The sequence below is a fragment of the Anomaloglossus baeobatrachus genome, chromosome 6, assembly GCF_048569485.1.
Source record: "Anomaloglossus baeobatrachus isolate aAnoBae1 chromosome 6, aAnoBae1.hap1, whole genome shotgun sequence".
Lineage (NCBI taxonomy): Eukaryota > Metazoa > Chordata > Amphibia > Anura > Aromobatidae > Anomaloglossus > Anomaloglossus baeobatrachus.
In genome coordinates this window covers 421,092,970-421,113,505 of record NC_134358.1, presented here as the reverse complement: position 1 = coordinate 421,113,505, position 20,536 = coordinate 421,092,970, and the positions used below count along the sequence as shown (strand labels likewise).

The following is a 20,536-nucleotide window of genomic DNA, read 5'->3' as shown; positions in this document are numbered from 1 at the left end:
TTCGCTAGATAGTACGGTACTCGGGCTATTTGTTATACTTCGAGTAACAGTGTATTTGCCTCGCTATATTCGAATGTCCCGCCCAGCCGCTTTGGCGCCTGATTTGCAGCCAATAAACATGCTGGGCTTCTTAACCACAGTAATGCCGCAGCAATCTTGGTTGTGGCATTACTGTGATTGGTTGGCGGCTCAGCGTCATTTTGGTCTATATAAGACCTTCCACCACCATTTGGCGCATACTGCAGCTGGAGCCTGTTCTCTGTCTCAGTGTAGGGATAGAGCGAGCAGGTGCTAGGAAGAGTGGAGGCCTCTTAACACAAAAAGCCCTTTTCAAGGCTGCCTGCAGCATAGGTCAGTGTAGCTTTCAGAGGGAAAGATTTCCCAGTAAAGAGAGTGTTTAAAGCAGTGTGTGTCACTACCTCCATCATACCATCCAGAAACCAGAATACAATAGCTCTTTTAAGAGCTGATCGCACTGAACAAAAAGTCACAGCAGGGAGGCAAAGATTGTGTATTAGGTAGGGAATCGGGACCTGTTTCCACAATATTTAGAGGTTCACAGCCTGCCCTGTGGCATCCAGATCACCCTCATTAATACGTTGCTAGTGCCTTTTGCAAATAATTACAAAGCAGGACTCTATCAATCATTGCTTCATGATACAATAAAGCAACGTTCCTGTTTCCACAATATTTAGGGCATGGGTCCCAAATTCCAGTCCTCAAGGGCCGCCAACAGTGCATGTTTTCAGGATTTCCTTAGTATTGCACATGTGATAATTTAATCACCTGCACAGTTGATGATTCCAACACCCATGCAATGCTAAGGAAATCCTGAAAACATGCACTGTTGGCGTTTCAGGGTTTCAGAGCCTGACTTGTGCTGTCTGTGCACAGTAAGCCACTTTAATTCACTGCTAGTGACCTTTGCAAATACAAAGCAGGACTCTACCATTTTGTGCTGCTTGGTACAAAGTACTCATTTGTACTTTCTCCGCATTATTTTTGGGGTCAAAATTTTCTTGGCTTGGGCTATCAACATCTGCAAACATGTCAGCAAAACCCAAAATGACAAAAAAAAAAAAAAAAAAAAAAAAAAAAGGCTGTTAAGGGACATGGATGTGGGGTCATTGGTGGGTGACAAGGCACTGAGTGTGTCAGGTCAGAAGACACTTGATGTATCCACTATGTTCCTTGCCAAATTTTCCGGTCTGGAACGTAAACGTGTGTGGACCCCGGAGGAGTGAGAGCAAATTCTGTCTTGGATGGCAGACAACGCCTCTTCGGATTTGTCAAGCAGCAACCAGTCTTCCACGACCACACAGTCTACTGGGGATACACAGAAGGCTGGCCCATTCAATCCCCAATCTGGTCCTCTTTCCATCAGTCACAGAAGATATATGACCCCAATCTTGGCCACTCTGAGGATCTGTTTTGTACATACTCATTGGTTGGCTCTGGCCTCTTGCCGTGCAGCATGGAAGAGAGATGTGAGGAGGTGGCATGTGTTGATGCGTGAGTATTTGAGGACCTACGGCCAGAAGAAAGCCATTTTGAGGAACCTGATTTACTTTCTCCTGAGGTGGTGACTGATGATTATGAGACGCAGTTACCATTAGGTCAGTCTACAATCTCAAGTGGGAAGAAGGATAAGATGGAAGACTAGGTGGTCAATGATGAGTCCATTGATTGGACCTGGACCATTGACATGCATAGCCAGCACAGCAACACAGGAAGATGGAAACGTAGCACCAATACAGGCACCAAGGGGTAGTGGTTTGCCCAGAGTGAGAACTGGGTCAACTATTCCAAAGAGCACCCCCACTGTGGCCCAAGTCAGCCCCTGTCTGCAATTTTTTTCTGAAAGTCCTTCAGAGGAAAACATTGAAATCTGTAGCATTTGCCATACTAAGTTGAGCAGAGGCCAGGGCAAAGGCAACCTGAGCACCACCAGTATACAGAACAATATGGCAGCCAAGCACCCCAGTAGGTGCACCGAACACCAGGGTACCAAATTTGTGTCTACGGGTCAGACCACTGCCATGTCGCCTGTGCTACGTCCTTCACAATCTGCTGTCCAGGAAGCAGGCGTTCATACATCCTGCCCACAAGATGCAATTGCACAGACACAACAAACATCAACCACATCCACTTCCTTGTCTCAGGGAAGCGTGCAATTCTGAGATCTTGGAAAGGAAGCGTAAATACCCAGCCATGCACCCACAGGCACAAAACCTAAACTCCCACCATTGCCAAATTGCTAGCCGTGGGGATGTTGCCATTTAGGCTTGTGGCAACACAGTGTTTCCGTGATCTCTTGGCTGTGGCTGCCCTACGATACTGTGTTCCCAGCCACCACTATTTTGCCTGTAGTGCCGTCCCAGTGTTACACAAGCATGTTAATCTCAACCGTGCTCCATAACCGGGAAGGTCCATTTAACAACAGACACGTGGATAAGTTGTTGTGGACAGGGACGATACATATCTGTCCCAGCACACTGGGTGAACCTTGTGGAGGCTGGGACAAATTCACAAACTGTATCACCACACATCCTACCCACACCAAGAATAGCGGGCCCAACTTCTACCAGCGTTTCCGCCTCATCATATACCACTTCCCGTCTCTGCTCCTCATCCTCTGCTGAATTACCCTCCCCATCACGGCCAAGCTGGGAGCTGTGCAGTAGTGCATAGGCAAAGAGGCAACATGCTCTGCTGAAGCTGATCTGTTAAGGTCACAAACCACACGCTGAGCAGAGCTGTGGCAAGGTATAAAACAGTAGACCGATCAGTGGCTCTTCCTGCTGCACCTCCAACCCGATCTGGTCGTTTGGGACAATGGGCATAACCTGGTGGCAGCTTTAAAGGTCGGCAAGCTGGTACACATGCCATGCATGGCTCACATGCTGAACCTAGTTGTTCAGAAACTTATGAAAACATACCCTGACTTGCCGTACCTACTTGAAAAGCTGCACCTTATTAGTGCCCATATCTGCCATTCCTCTACAGCTTTTGCTGGTCTTACAGCATTGCAAAAAGCTCTTTTATGTGCCAAGGTACCGACTCATGTGCGACCTGCTCACGTGATGGAACTCAACATTCTAATTTGTTGGCAAGGATTACTGAGCAGCAGAGAGCAGTAGCTGAATACCAGCTTCAACATGCCCGTCAGACTGCGAGTCAGCCACCACACAACAGTTGAGTGGGTATGGATCGCTATTTGCAGGTTCTTGAGAACTTTGAGTACTGCACCAAGCTTGTGAGCGGTGATCAGGCTATTATCATTTTATCCATCTTGCTTCTCTGTCTGTTGAAACAATCACTGCATAAGCTCAAAGAGGGAGCTGAGTGCCCAGCATGTGGCTATGGAACCAGATTTCCCAATGGGTAATACTACCCAGCCAATATTCTGAAACAACATTGGGTGATGAGGAAGAATTTTGTTTATGCGCTACCCAGGGGACTCCCAATGCTACACAGGGGACTCTCAACCCCAGCTTCATGCTTGGCCAGCATGGATGGGATGGAGGGGAGGAAGCGAGCCAGCGTGAGGAGAGCATGGGTATTGTTCCTCCTGGTGGGGATACAGAACCTATGCCTGTTTGCAGCTTGGCCCACATGGCACAGTTCATGTGTAAGTGTGTGTGTCAAGACCCTCGCGTGATACACATTTTCGCTAATAACCATTACTGGTTGGCCACCTTTCTGGACCCACGGTACAAGGATAAATTTATTTTTCTCCTTTTGGAGTCACCAAAGGGTTGCACAATGGAATCCTTCAAGAGGGTCGTTGTAGATCAGTTGATGAAAATATCACCCTCAGACATCGCTGGCGGCAGAGTCACCGGTTCTTTTCAACACGAAGGATTAATGGGTGCAGGGCTGGCCAGGGCAGTGCGATATACACTGCAGGGGCACTGATAGACTGAAGCCACATGGAACGTCTTCAGTGTGGCTTAAAGGGATTCCAGAAACCACATGTGAGCCAGAAATGCATGCAAGCATATTCTCCAGGCTCTCCCCCATTCAGTTTCATCACATTCCTAACCATTTCTGCCTTTTCCTTGGCCTCCAGACCTCTTTGTTGGGTCCAGCAGAAAATTACTCGCATTTCCCATTGACTTACATTGTACTTGCTATTCAGAACAAATACACATATTACAACGTACTCGTTAAGAATATATAGAGATTACGAATATTACGGTCCTCGCTCATCTCTAATAATTACATCAGAGCTGTACTACAGGGAGACAAATGATCTAAACTTCAAGAAAGGGCAAACCTGATATTATTGCTATTAGTCTACTATGCAATCATAATACAATATACTATCATTCCTATTTCGTGAGAGATGACCATATGGGTTAATTAATTTTAGATTTCGATACAAAATCTACACAAAAGTGATACCAAATATGTTTATTTCTTAATTTTTAAATGGCGTTTCCAAGAATTGTTCTAAAATAAATATACATTTAAATAGTTTGTCTTAATACCTTTATTTTTCAGAAAGGTATGCTTTATCAAGTGCATGCTATCAAGATTTTAAAGATGGCAACTGCAATAAAACACGGTGAAGCCCTAGATTTCAGAGGACTCATAGTAAGATAGGTTGCGTGAACACTGACAGGACGCTGCTCTAGCCTGATTTATGTCTGACATCAAGAACTCGCATTGGACGGAGAGGAGTAGATAAATACTTTTTGTTAGCTGACTGAGATGGATGTTCATTCTCAGTCAGCCTAAAAGTTTTAATGCCGTGATGGGAATACAGCCATCTCAATGGTGCTCTTCATGCAGCCCGTCCTAGGATGGGCTGCACATTGCTAGATGGCAGTTGCCATCTTTACAATAGGATAGAGGACACTAGATAAAGCATACTTTCTTTTTTTTTAAGCAAAAAAGTATATAGAAATATGTTTAATACTTAAAGGGGTGGTCCGAAGGCCAAAGTAATGTTCATTGTAAATACCACCTATTTAGTGCCATAATCTAAACCATTCTCTAATATACTTGCATTCAAAATTCCCTAACTACAATGTTTTTCTATTTTTTTTCCCTAATTTTTTGAGGATGCTATGTTTGAGAATTCCAGTGCATGCTGGGATACTCAAACGAAGCATCAGAGGACAGAGGCTGCAGTCGCTAACACAGCTCCTGCGTGCTGTGCGATATACAAACTGACAGCACACAGTTGTCGGCTCAGATCAGCGGTAACGAGCCTGTAGGAGACTGTGTTGTCCCAATACCTGGTGTGCAAACACTAGTGATGTCACTTGTGGGGCCCGAGCGGTTCTCTGCATTCCAGGTATTCTGACACCGTGCATAGACAGCGCGTGTGCTGCCGACTTGTTACTGCTGGCAACAGAGAGAGCACCATCATTGTGCACATCGCACAGGAACTAGCCCAGCCCCTGAAACTTTAGTCACTGATGACGCTTCGTTTTGGGGCAGGAAATGAGGTCGTGACCACAACCTCTGCCCCCTGATGATGCTTCATTTAGGAATTCTATAATAGTACAATCAAAAAGTATGGGAAAGAAAAAAAAAAAAAAAAAAAATATAGAAAAGCAGTTAAATAGTTTTGTTAGGGAAAGATATAAATTTTGTACTTGAATTAAAAATTCTCTATTATGGCACTAAATAGATTGGGATTTAGGATGAAAATTACTTTCCTTTGGACAACCCCTTTAACCTCTTCACAACAAAGCTTGGTTTCACCTTCACGACCAGACCAATTTTTACAATTCTGACCAGTGACCAGTGTTATTTTATATGGTAATAACTGGAAAGCTTGAACATATCCATTGACCAAGACTGTTTTGAGATACATTGTATTTCATATTTGTGGTAGATTTTGGTAGATATGATTTGCATTTATTAAAAACTATAAAAAGGTTTAAAAAAAAAATAAATATTAAAATTTAACAATACTTTTAATTTTTATGCCCTTAAACCAGATAGTTATACCACACAAAGTTAATAACATTTACCACGTCTACTTTACAGCAGCATAATTTTTTTGTTAGGAGGTTAGAAGGGTTAAAAAAAACAAAAACCCCCCAAAAAACAAAAGTTCATCGCAGCGGGAATGGGAGAAGTAGCCCATGTCCCTCTCCTAACCTTCTAAATGCTGTGATCGCTTGATTGCAACATTTAGGAGACTAAAAAGCCAGCGCTTGGCTATCCCTTACACAGAGCTTCTGGCAGCAATCGTGCGGGCACAGTTGTGCCCATTTGATCGCTATGACGTCACAATGTCATTGGGTGTGAACTAATTCCTGACCATGACGTATAGCTATGTCAAAGGACGTGAAGGGATTAAAAAGTATTTTATTTAATTTATTCACATTTCTGGGAGAACCCCTTTAATAGGGGAATAAAAAGTTGATATAAACCTATATATTTTAAAAACTCATGGCAGCGTGGTCAGTATGGTAACCAATTGGTGTCCCGTGATTACATCGCAGAGGGCTGATGGTAGCCAGTACGCGCAGGCACTGGCAACCGTAAGCTTTGAGAGCCACATATAAATGGTTAACAGCAGCAATTGGTGATTAGGTCACAGATGTCAGCTTTGTCACATGGCGCAGAGAGGTTAAAGCAGAAACCACGCAGGAGCTTTATTTCCGCATTTAGACTTCTCGCCCATCCCCATGTTGGTGAGGTGTATGGGCACTGGTCGTTTTGCACTGTTCATTATTTAAGCCTGTCTGTCTCAGGCACAAGGGGAAAAGGGGTCTGGCTTGGCTAATTAATTGATGAGAAAAAAAAAAAGTGGTCTTTGACTAATCAAAAGCGAAAATCTTCTTAAGCCCCCGGTCTTGTCAGTCCAACCAAAGCTGACAAATATTTTGTATATTTCATCGGTTTTATTCATACACACATAAAAAAATTAAACACACTATACAAATGGTATTTCATAGCAGATTACATTAGGTCCATTCATTCTCATTGTGCTGCCAATATAACTAGAGTCTAGTTCCATTGACATTGTTGCTCGTTCAGCCAAGATGTACTGATTTAAAAAGATAGGAGTGGTAGCATGCAAACATCTGTTCTGTTTGGGTACAGGCTACCCTCAGTTCTTAAATTAAAGCGCACTGGTGTCCATATATTCATATTTACATGCTTGAAACGGTGTCAGTCCCGTGGCTGGCGGTAGGGCATCCTTTTTGATTCCTGTGTGATTAAAAAGTGTTGGACCAGGTGGCAGCATATCAGCTCCTATGAAGTTCCTGCGTCACCATTCTTTCCATCACACAACTATCTGCAGAGTGTCACACAATGACATTTAACCAATCAGGCAATTTCTAAATATATGTATAAAATTTTCTCTTTTCATTCAAGCCAGATAACTGTATGTGTCCTTTTCGCCATCCACACGCTCTAGATATTCCTTCTCAATTAGGATGTCAATGCATTTCTGTGGAACAAGAAAAAAGAAAAGTCAAAAGCTACACCTGACGTTAAAAAAGACATTATTTTGTGGATTTCTGCTGATCTTTGCAATCACAAATAAATGCCCTACAATACAGATCACCACAAGGTGGCAGTGTTCAGGATTATATTTATTATATTTACAGATGACAATACAGGGACTACTTTGTACCTTTGTTCATTTTCCTAATGTGGCAGCCAGTGTGTTTTACAATTATTTTCTTCAACCAAAGCAAAGATTAGATAACATTTCAGTTGAAGCTGCAGGGCTGGATTGGTAACCTGGCAATTGCACATGGGCCAGTCCGGCAGTACGCTGGAGCGGCCCACAACACCACAGTATACGTGTACAGAGGACAAGGATGCAATTACCTGTAGCGGAGCAGAGAGCCACCGGCTCCCTGCACTGCTACTTACTCTGGTACGCCACAAGCCGCCTCTGGCTTAATGTGCTAGGCCAGAGACTGCAGTAAGGGGTGCTCAGCATGGGAGCAGGGTCATATTTGTAATATACATCCACCTCCCCCAACCATCATGGGAAGTAGATTTAGAGAAACAGTATTGGCCTGTGTGCTTATAAACGCAAGGGCTGAATTCAGATCCAATCTGGCACTGGTTAAAGCCCACATCGGAAGTGACCATCTGTAGAACTGTATTTAAGTAAAAGCGTCAATAGCACCAACACTAAAGACCTGATAAATAGCGAATCTTAAGTCAATTTATATTTTGTCTTATGTGGATATTAGATTCTTAATTGTGGTTGAAAGCTACACTAATCTAAAATGTATACGCCAATAACAGACATTACAGTAACGTGTGCCAGGTTTATTAAGAGGTACACACTTCCAGATAAAATTTTACGCATCCAAGCTTATAGTAGGCACAGTGCAGTCAGGCAAGTAACATCCTCTTGGAATTAACCAAACCTAGACTCATTCATTACACTTTCTGACAGATGTGTGATTTGTCACTCAATATAACCCTTTTCCATTGCTTCAAAGTCTGGTAACAGTGTGCTTTACACCACCCCGTCCGACGTGTGCTTGGTGATGTTAGGCCTACATGCAGCTGCTCACCCATGGAAACCCACGTCATGCAGCTCTTAACACAGTTTTGCTGTGAATGCCAGAATCAGTAGAGTGTTGGCAACATTTATGCTTCATGTACTTCAGCACTCGGTGACCCTACTTTATAACTTTAAATCTTGAGATCCTAAACTCCTCCAGCTTTGGCTTGAGTTTATATGCACATGTCTGACCTAAGCACGTTCATCTTGGTCTCCTTCCTGAGCAGTATCTAGAAATTGTACCCAAGGATGAACCAACCTTGTACAAGTCCACAATTCTCTTCCTGAGACCTGGGCTAATTTCTTTTGACTTTCCCATGATGCTACACAAAGAAGCAGTGTGTTTCAGGTGTGCATTAAAAGACATCCACAGGTGTGTCTCTAACTCGTATCAGAAGCTTCCAAGAGACATGACATCATCATATGGGCTGTCCCATATTGTTTAAAGGCATAGTACTCAGTGTATGTAAAACTTTTGACTTTGCAAAAAGTAATAAAAATGCCTTAAAATATTCTCTCTCTCGTTATTCTGACATTTGGCAAATATAAAGAATCTTGGTTCTTAATTAACCTAAAGTGGGAAAAGGTTTAATCTGTTTCATGTCAGAAGTGATAAAAACATGCGTATGTGTCTCTTTAGATTGTGTATGTAAATTTCTGTTTCAACTGTATCATCATGTATAGATGATCGTGGAATATTTAGATTGAAAAACGTTACATGCACTGAATTGTTCCAACAGTGACATGCTATTACAGCACTTTGCTCAAATTCAGTGAGCTCTTAAAAAATTTCCTGTCATTTCACAACTGGTTAGAAAAGCAGACTGACTGCGTAACTAGGGGATTGATTTTATACACCTAAGGCAACGACGAGATTAAGAATCGTGCACCAATACTTTTCTTCATAGTGTATACAAGTCATGCGGTGTATATAACTGATACAATTTTACACAAATTCTCAGTAGTAATAACAGCACTACGTATTTCTGAAACCTGTATGTCACCATTCATCTGACAGAACAAAAGGACCGCTAATAAGGATTTCTGCTTAAGTAAAAGTTGTACTCTGTGTAAAATCCCCAATATTCCTAGTGAAAACTGGTCATTACACCCAACTCACTTTAATAACGGGAACACGCGGTTTAAATCTTGAGGATAACTGGGTCAAAACTTCTCCAAGAAGCTGCTGGTGTTTTAAGACCTTCCTCATCTTCATGATTCTTACAATGGCAGCCTATATCAAAACACAAAAGACAAGGCAAATGAAAACTTGGAACTTTCTAAAGATACCAGCGTTAGAGGTTTGCCACTACTTTTTTACTGACCGCTTATCCTTCGGATAAACTATCAATATCTGACTGGTGAGTGCGAAACACTTGGTACCATGTTGGTCAGAAGTTCTTGGATGTTGCCAGACGGCAACAATTTCACCAAAATTATAGTGGCTAAAACAGCAAACCCATTCCGCATTCAGGATCTGCACTACCCGAACACTATAATTTTGAAATATCTGCTGTGTTCTGGCTACATCCAAAAACGTCTGACCACCATAGGTAACAGCTGATGAAGGGTGCTGGGTGTAGTACACCACCTATCAGATATTGATGGTCTATGCTAAACACAGCCAACCTCCCAAAAAAAAAAAAAAAAAAAAAAAGTGGCTAACACCTCTCAGTCAAATACTTAATAAAAATTATATATTATATATATATATATATATATATATATATATATATATATATATATATATATATATATATATATATATATATATATATATATATATATATATATATATATATACATACATACATACATACATACACACAGCTTGTGTGTAATAGAGGAGGGAAATCGGCAAATGGAATTTTAACCAAAAAAATGTGGTCATGACACATTGTTATGGGTCGAGGATCTGCTGCTGACATTGTTATGGGGGTAATGGCCCCAAATTCTCTAACTAAGGTACCCCACATCCTGGTAATGATCCTCCTACCTTGTATATGATCCTGCTCATAATATACCCCCATCCTGCTCATAATATACCCCCATCCTGCTCAGAATATACCCCCATCCTGCTCAGAATATACCCCCATCCTGCTCATATAACCCCATCATGCTCATAATATACCCCCATCCTGCTCATAATATACCCCCATCCTGCTCATATAACCCCATCCTGCTCATAATATACCCCCATCCTGCTCATAATATACCCCCATCGTGCTCAGAATATACCCCCATCCTGCTCATATAACCCCATCATGCTCATAATATACCCCCATCCTGCTCATAATATACCCCCATCCTGCTCATATAACCCCATCCTGCTCATAATATACCCCCATCCTGCTCATAATATACCCCCCATCCATCCTGCTCATAATATACCCCCATCCATCCTGCTCATAATATACCCCCCATCCATCCTGCTCATAATATACCCCCCATCCTGCTCATAATATACCCCTATCCTGCTTATAATATACCCCCATCCTGCTCATATAACCCCATCCATCCTGCTCATATATCCCATACTGCTCATAATATAACCCCATCCATCCTGCTCATATACCCCATCCATCCTGCTCATATACCCCATCCATCCTGCTCATATACCCCATACTGCTCATAATATACCCCCCATCCTGCTCATAATATACCCCCCATCCTGCTCATAATATACCCCCATCCTGCTCATAATATACCCCCATCCTGCTCATAATATACCCCCATCCTGCTCATAATATACCCCCATCCTGCTCATAATATACCCCCCATCCTGCTCATAATATACCCTCATCCTGCTCATAATATACCCCCCATCCTGCTCATAATATACCCCCCATCCTGCTCATAATATACCCCCATCCTGCTCATAATATACCCCCATCCATCCTGCTCATAATATACCCCCATCCATCCTGCTCATAATATACCCCCCCATCCTGCTCATAATATACCCCCATCCATCCTGCTCATAATATACCCCCATTCATCCTGCTCATAATATACCACCATCCATCCTGCTCATAATATACCCCCATCCATCCTGCTCATAATATACCCCTATCCTGCTCATAATATACCCCTATCCTGCTCATAATATACCCCTATCCTGCTCATATAACCCCATCCATCCTGCTCATATAACCCCATCCATCCTGCTCATATATCCCATCCTGCTCATATACCCCATCCATCCTGCTCATATACCCCATCCATCCTGCTCATATATCCCATCCTGCTCATATATCCCATCCTGCTCATATATCCCATACTGCTCATAATATACCCCATCCATCCTGCTCATATACCCCATCCATCCTGCTCATATATCCCATACTGCTCATAATATACCCCCCATCCTGCTTATAATATACCCCCATCCTGCTCATAATATACCCCCATCCTGCTCATATAACCCCATCCATCCTGCTCATATAACCCCATCCATCCTGCTCATATATCCCATACTGCTCATAATATAACCCCATCCATCCTGCTCATATACCCCATCGATCCTGCTCATATACCCCATCGATCCTGCTCATATAACCCCATCCATCCTGCTCATATAACCCCATCCATCCTGCTCATATAACCCCATCCATCCTGCTCATATAACCCCATCCATCCTGCTCATATAACCCCATCCATCCTGCTCATATAACCCCATCCATCCTGCTCATATACCCCCATCCTGCTCATAATATACCCCCATCCTGCTCATAATATACCCCCATCCTGCTCATAATATACCCCCATCCTGCTCATAATATACCCCCATCCTGCTCATATAACCCCATCATGCTCATAATATACCCCCATCCTGCTCATAGTATACCCTCATCCTGCTCATAGTATACCCCCATCCTGCTCATATAACCCCCATCCATCCTGCTCATATAACCCCATCATGCTCATATAACCCCATCATGCTCATATAACCCCCATTCTGCTCATAAAACCCCCATCCTGCTCATATAACCCCATCCTGCTCATATACCCCCCATCCTGCTCATAATATACCCCCATCCTGCTCATAATATACCCCCATCCTGCTCATAATATACCCCCATCCTGCTCATAATATACCCCCATCCTGCTCATAATATACCCCCATCCTGCTCATAATATACCCTCATCCTGCTCATAATATACCCTCATCCTGCTCATAATATACCCTCATCCTGCTCATAATATACCCTCATCCTGCTCATAATATACCCTCATCCTGCTCATATAACCCCATCATGCTCATAGTATACCCTCATCCTGCTCATAGTATACCCCCATCCTGCTCATATAACCCCCATCCTGCTCATATAACCCCATCCATCCTGCTCATATAACCCAATCATGCTCATAATATACCCCCATCCTGCTCATATAACCCCATCCTGCTCATATAACCCCATCCTGCTCATAATATACCCCCCATCCATCCTGCTCATAATATACCCCCAACCTGCTCATAATATACCCCCCATCCATCCTGCTCATATAACCCCATCCATCCTGCTCATATATCCCATCCTGCTCATAATATACCCCCATCCTGCTCATATAACCCCATCATGCTCATAGTATACCCCCATCCTGCTCATATAACCCCATCCATCCTGCTCATATAACCGCCATCCTGCTCATAATATACCCCCATCCTGCTCATATAACCCCATCCATCCTGCTCATATAACCCCATCCTGCTCATAATATACCCCCATCCTGCTCATAATATACCCCCATCCTGCTCATAATATACCCCCCATCCTGCTCATAATATACCCCCCATCCTGCTCATAATATACCCCCATCCATCCTGCTCATAATATAACCCCATCCATCCTGCTCATATAACCCCATCTATCCTGCTCATATATCCCATACTGCTCATAATATAACCCCATCCATCCTGCTCATATACCCCAGCCATCCTGCTCATATACCCCATCCATCCTGCTCATATATCCCATACTGCTCATAATATACCCCCCATCCTGCTCATAATATACCCCCCATCCTGCTCATAATATACCCCCCATCCTGCTCATAATATACCCCCATCCTGCTCATAATATACCCCCATCCTGCTCATAATATACCCCCATCCTGCTCATAATATACCCCCCATCCTGCTCATATAACCCCATCCTGCTCATAATATACCCCCATCCTGCTCATAATATACCCCCATCCATCCTGCTCATAATATACCCCCATCCATCCTGCTCACAATATACCCCTATCCTGCTCATAATATACCCCTATCCTGCTCATAATATACCCCCATCCTGCTCATAATATACCCCCATCCTGCTCATATAACCCCATCCATCCTGCTCATATAACCCCATCCATCCTGCTCATATATCCCATACTGCTCATAATATAACCCCATCCATCCTGCTCATATACCCCATCGATCCTGCTCATATAACCCCATCCATCCTGCTCATATAACCCCATCCATCCTGCTCATATAACCCCATCCATCCTGCTCATATAACCCCATCCATCCTGCTCATATACCCCCATCCTGCTCATAATATACCCCCATCCTGCTCATAATATACCCCCATCCTGCTCATAATATACCCCCATCCTGCTCATAATATACCCCCATCCTGCTCATAATATACCCCCATCATGCTCATAATATACCCCCATCCTGCTCATAGTATACCCTCATCCTGCTCATAGTATACCCCCATCCTGCTCATATAACCCCCATCCATCCTGCTCATATAACCCCATCATGCTCATATAACCCCATCATGCTCATAATATACCCCCCATCCTGCTCATAATATACCCTCATCCTGCTCATATAACCCCCATCCTGCTCATATAACCCCCATCCATCCTGCTCATATAACCCCATCATGCTCATATAACCCCATCATGCTCATAATATACCCCCCATCCTGCTCATAATATACCCTCATCCTGCTCATAGTATACCCCCATCCTGCTCATATAACCCCCATCCTGCTCATATAACCCCCATCCTGCTCATATAACCCCCATCCTGCTCATATAACCCCCATCCTGCTCATATAACCCCCATCCTGCTCATATAACCCCCATCCTGCTCATATAACCCCCATCCTGCTCATATAACCCCCATCCTGCTCATATAACCCCCATCCTGCTCATATAACCCCCATTCTGCTCATATAACCCCCATCCTGCTCATATAACCCCATCCTGCTCATATACCCCCCATCCTGCTCATAATATACCCCCATCCTGCTCATAATATACCCCCATCCTGCTCATAATATACCCCCATCCTGCTCATAATATACCCCCATCCTGCTCATAATATACCCTCATCCTGCTCATAATATACCCTCATCCTGCTCATAATATACCCTCATCCTGCTCATAATATACCCTCATCCTGCTCATAATATACCCTCATCCTGCTCATAATATACCCTCATCCTGCTCATATAACCCCATCATGCTCATAGTATACCCTCATCCTGCTCATAGTATACCCCCATCCTGCTCATATAACCCCATCCATCCTGCTCATATAACCCAATCATGCTCATAATATACCCCCATCCTGCTCATATAACCCCATCCTGCTCATATAACCCCATCCTGCTCATAATATACCCCCCATCCATCCTGCTCATAATATACCCCCATCCTGCTCATAATATACCCCCCATCCATCCTGCTCATATAACCCATCCTGCTCATAATATACCCCCATCCTGCTCATATAACCCCATCATGCTCATAGTATACCCACATCCTGCTCATAGTATACCCCCATCCTGCTCATATAACCCCATCCATCCTGCTCATATAACCGCCATCCTGCTCATAATATACCCCCATCCTGCTCATATAACCCCATCCTGCTCATAATATACCCCCATCCTGCTCATAATATACCCCCATCCTGCTCATATAACCCCATTATGCTCATAATATACCCCCATCCTGCTCATATAACCCCATCCTGCTCATAATATACCCCCATCCATCCTGCTCATAATATACCCCATCCATCCTGCTCATAATATACCCCCATCCATCCTGCTCATAATATACCCCCATCCATCCTGCTCATAATATACCCCCATCCATCCTGCTCATAATATAACCCCATCCATCCTGCTCATATAACCCCATCTATCCTGCTCATATATCCCATACTGCTCATAATATAACCCCATCCATCCTGCTCATATACCCCAGCCATCCTGCTCATATACCCCATCCATCCTGCTCATATATCCCATCCTGCTCATAATATACCCCCCATCCTGCTCATAATATACCCCCCATCCTGCTCATAATATACCCCCCATCCTGCTCATAATATACCCCCCATCCTGCTCATAATATACCCCCATCCTGCTCATAATATACCCCCATCCTGCTCATAATATACCCCCCATCCTGCTCATAATATACCCCCATCCTGCTCATAATATACCCCCATCCATCCTGCTCATAATATACCCCCATCCATCCTGCTCACAATATACCCCTATCCTGCTCATAATATACCCCTATCCTGCTCATAATATACCCCCATCCTGCTCATAGTATACCCCCATCCTGCTCATATAACCCCATCCATCCTGCTCATATAACCCCCATCCTGCTCATAATATACCCCCATCCTGCTCATATAACCCCATCCATCCTGCTCATATAACCCCATCTTGCTCATATAACCCCATCCATCCTGCTCATATAGCCCCCATCCTGCTCATATAGCCCCCATCCTGCTCATATAGCCCCCATCCTGCTCATATAGCCCCCATCCTGCTCATAATATACCCCCATCCTGCTCATAATATACCCCCCATCCTGCTCATATAACCCCATCCTGCTCATATAACCCCATCCTGCTCATAATATACCCCCATCCTGCTCATAATATACCCCTATCCTGCTCATAATATACCCCCATCCTGCTCATAATATACCCCATCCATCCTGCTCATATAACCCCATCCATCCTGCTCATATAACCCCATCCATCCTGCTCATATATCCCATACTGCTCATAATATAACCCCATCCATCCTGCTCATATACCCCATCCATCCTGCTCATATACCCCATCCATCCTGCTCATATACCTCATTCATCCTGCTCATATAACCCCATCCATCCTGCTCATATAACCCCATCCATCCTGCTCATAGTATACCCCCATCCTGCTCATAATATACCCCCATCCTGCTCATAATATACCCCCATCCTGCTCATATAACCCCATCCATCCTGCTCATATAACCCCATCCATCCTGCTCATATATCCCATACTGCTCATAATATTACCCCATCCATCCTGCTCATATATCCCATACTGCTCATAATATACCCCCCATCCTGCTCATAATATACCCCCCATCCTGCTCATAATATACCCCCCATCCTGCTCATAATATACCCCCATCCTGCTCATAATACACCCCCATCCTGCTCATAATATACCCCCATCCTGCTCATATAACCCCATCCTGCTCATATAACCCCATCCTGCTCATATAACCCCATCTTGCTCATATAACCCCATCCATCATGCTCATATAACCCCATCCATCATGCTCATATAGCCCCCATCCTGCTCATATAGCCCCCATCCTGCTCATATAGCCCCCATCCTGCTCATATAACCCCATCCATCCTGCTCATATAACCCCATCCATCCTGCTCATATAACCCCATCATACTAATATACCCCCCATCCTGCTCATATAACCCCATCCAGCTCATAATATACCCCCCATCCAGCTCATAATATACCCCCCATCCAGCTCATAATATACCCCCCATCCAGCTCATAATATACCCCCCATCCTGCTCATAATATACCCCCCATCCTGCTCATAATATACCCCATCCATCCTGCTCATATAACCCCATCCATCCTGCTCATATAACCCCATCCATCCTGCTCATATAACCCCATCCATCCGGCTCATATAACCCCATCCATCCTGCTCATATAACCCCATCCATCCTGCTCATATAACCCCATCCATCCTGCTCATATAACCCCATCATGCTCATAATATACCCCCCATCCTGCTCATATAACCCCATCCTGCTCCTAATATACCCCCCATCCTGCTCATAATATACCCTCATCCTGCTCATAGTATACCCCCATCCTACTCATATAACCCTGATCCATCCTGCTCATATATATTCCATACTGCTCATATAACCCCCATCCTGCTCATAATATACCCCCATCCTGGTATATGGCCTGTATACTATGGCACAGAAAAAAAAAAAAATATAAACGTTTATACTCACCTTTCCTCACTCCCTGCAGCACCGATCATCTTCCTCTCTGTCTCAGCTGCAGCGCCGCTGAGTGGAGCCATCACCATTTATCACACAGATCAGCTGACCGGCACAGACTGGAAGACATCGCGATGCTGCAGGGGGACGGCTCCACACACGGTGATTGGTGAGTACACTGATTCACTGCACCCCGCGCTGATAATGATGCATGGGGGGCAGTGAATGCAGCCGCACATGATCACTCCAGACTGTAGTTGCCAGGGGTGATCATGCGAGCCGGCTGTTAATTATGCGCGCACCCCCCGCCCATCATCCCGCCCACCTGTCAGCGCTGAGCGATGATGGGCGGGAGGATGGGCGTGCATATGAAATGAGCGGGCCCACGTGTTCACGGCAGGCGCTGCTACAGCCTGCTCGTGGCCCCGATGACCCGCTCCACCTCAGCACCCTCATTCCCTGCAGCCACATTCAGACCATAAGACGCACCCCCCCATTTTCCCCCCCCAACACTTGGGGGAAAAAAGTGTCTTATAGTCCAAAAAATACAGTATATACACACATACAGTATATATATATATATATATATATATATATATATATATATATATATATATATATATATATTATATATATATATATATATATTATATATATATATATATATATATATATATATATATATACACACATACATACATACATACTACACACATATATACATACATACATACATACATACATACTACACACATATATACACACACACACACACACACACACACACACACACACACACACGTACACACGTGAAGCCCCACAGGTGCGGTGTAGCGGTGCATTACCTTTAGGGACGCCACGTAATGGGACGGTTCTGGTCACAGGTAGGGAACCTTCTTGGGATTGTCGTGACGCCACTCTCAGAATTGCGGTCAATGGGGACCGCCACTGCAGATTAAGGGATGCCTGGAGCTGATGGTGGGTGCAGTCAGTTGTAATAGCCTCCTGAGAGTGACGCAAGCCCCAGGGCCCTGTGTAGGTGTGTGGAACCACAAGGCGCAGAATAACAAACACAAGCAGAATGTCTTTCAGGGATTTTACTCACTGTTGATGGCAGGGTGAGTAACCCGGGCGTAACTGGGATGAACCAGGCTGGAATCAGGCGTCCTTCAGGCTAACTTGTTAGGGTGGCTACTGACTCGCCTTCCTTAGCCCTTCTGTTTGTGATGACCCCGACTTGCAGTCCGTATGGGGGTCACCCAGGGAAGTTACTGCTCCCCTCGTTTTGGCCCGTTTGCTTGTAGCCTGGACCAGGTCACTCCGGCTGCTTGCCTCCTGTGAACTATGGGCCCTCACTTTGCTACGTGGCTGCGGACTCTGTGGTGTCGTCTTGGGGTTTTGAAGTGCCCCCTCAGGCAGGTTTGGCAGAAGAAAGCTGGATCTCTCTCTGCACTGGGACCTGTTGCCCGTTTGGGCCTGGTTACTCCCTGGCAGTCCCCTTACTTTACCACCCCGTTGCTCTCTCTAGCTTTGGGTGGATTTCGGATGGCACTACCAGGTGACCGGTCTCCCTCGTCAGTAGTCACTGCGCGTACGCTGTTAGACTGCAACAACTCCAGGGTCTGCTTCTGCTCTCCCTGAGCTGCGCACTAACCGGCTCACTCATGGGACCTGCACATCTGCTCTCTCCGCTGTCTTCTCACTAACTCCCTCCTCCCTTGACACTTCTTCACTGACTGACTCCTCACTCCTCTTTACTTCCTTTCCCCACTGTGCCTGCCTACGCCACCTAGCAACCAGGCTCTCTACCACACCCCTTGAGTGGACATGGAGGCCACGCCCCCTCCTGGAAGCTCTCAGGAGTCCTCCCAAAGGTACATGTGTGAGATCTGATTACTATGCGCCTGTGTAGACACACCTCGGTCAGCCTTCTGGATTACCTGTATTGCACTGCACCCAGCATGGGTGCAGTACTCAGTGGTGCCTGACCAGGTCAGGGGCGCCACATTCCCCCTTAGTTATCACCAGCACATCCTCGGGCTGCAAGACAACATTTAAAATGCATAAAACAGTAAAACATTGTAAAAACATTATAAAACCACCAGGTACCATACATCACCACCCTCCACCCACAAGTCCATTAACCCACCCAAAACCCTCTCAGGAGGCAGGTCACCGGTCCTTTTGGCAACCAGGTCTGGGCCATCCGCTTCCCCAGACCTTTCCTCCAATCTTCCTCTCCCGTTGGCCGCGCCTTCAGCCACTTCTGGCAGGATGTAGAGGCGGCTTTCGTGGTCTGGTGGTTTCAGGGTATACCTGGCCTGGTGGAGCCGCGCCATCAGCCTCTTCTGGCAGGATGTAGAGGCGGCCTCCACAGTTGGTGCTTACCAGGTACCCGCTTTGTGGTGGAGAGCCAGGCCCCATAAACAGGCGTGCTCCCTGGTTGCAGGCGAGCCAGGCCCCATAAACAGGCGTGCTCTCTGGTTGCAGGCGAGCCAGGCCCCATAAACAGGCGTGCTCTCTGGTTGCAGGCGAGCCAGGCCCCATTAACAGGCGTGCTCCCTGGTTGCAGGCGAGCCAGGCCCCATAAACAGGCGTGCTCCCTGGTTGCAGGCGATCCAGGAACCATAAACAGGCGTGCTCCCTGGTTGCAGGCGAGCCAGGCCCCTAAACAGGCTGGCTCTGGTAGTGGTTGTACCTCTGGGGTAACTATATACACTGCAAGAGTTTGTGGCTATA

General features: G+C 45.0%; 1 protein-coding gene across 2 annotated transcripts in view; it reads right to left on the bottom strand.

The window, feature by feature from the left end:
- Positions 1–4,401: 4,401 nt before the first annotated feature.
- The window catches only part of CUL1 (cullin 1), a 166,936-nt gene continuing 150,801 nt past the window's right edge, over positions 4,402–20,536 (bottom strand). For both annotated transcript variants that reach the window (XM_075315159.1, XM_075315158.1), the window contains exons 21-22: positions 9,624–9,737; positions 4,402–7,423 (exon numbers count right to left, since the gene is read on the bottom strand). In XM_075315159.1, the coding sequence (XP_075171274.1) occupies positions 7,343–7,423; positions 9,624–9,737 (195 nt within the window). In that variant the 3' untranslated portion in view covers positions 4,402–7,342. The remainder of the gene's footprint in view (positions 7,424–9,623; positions 9,738–20,536) is intronic.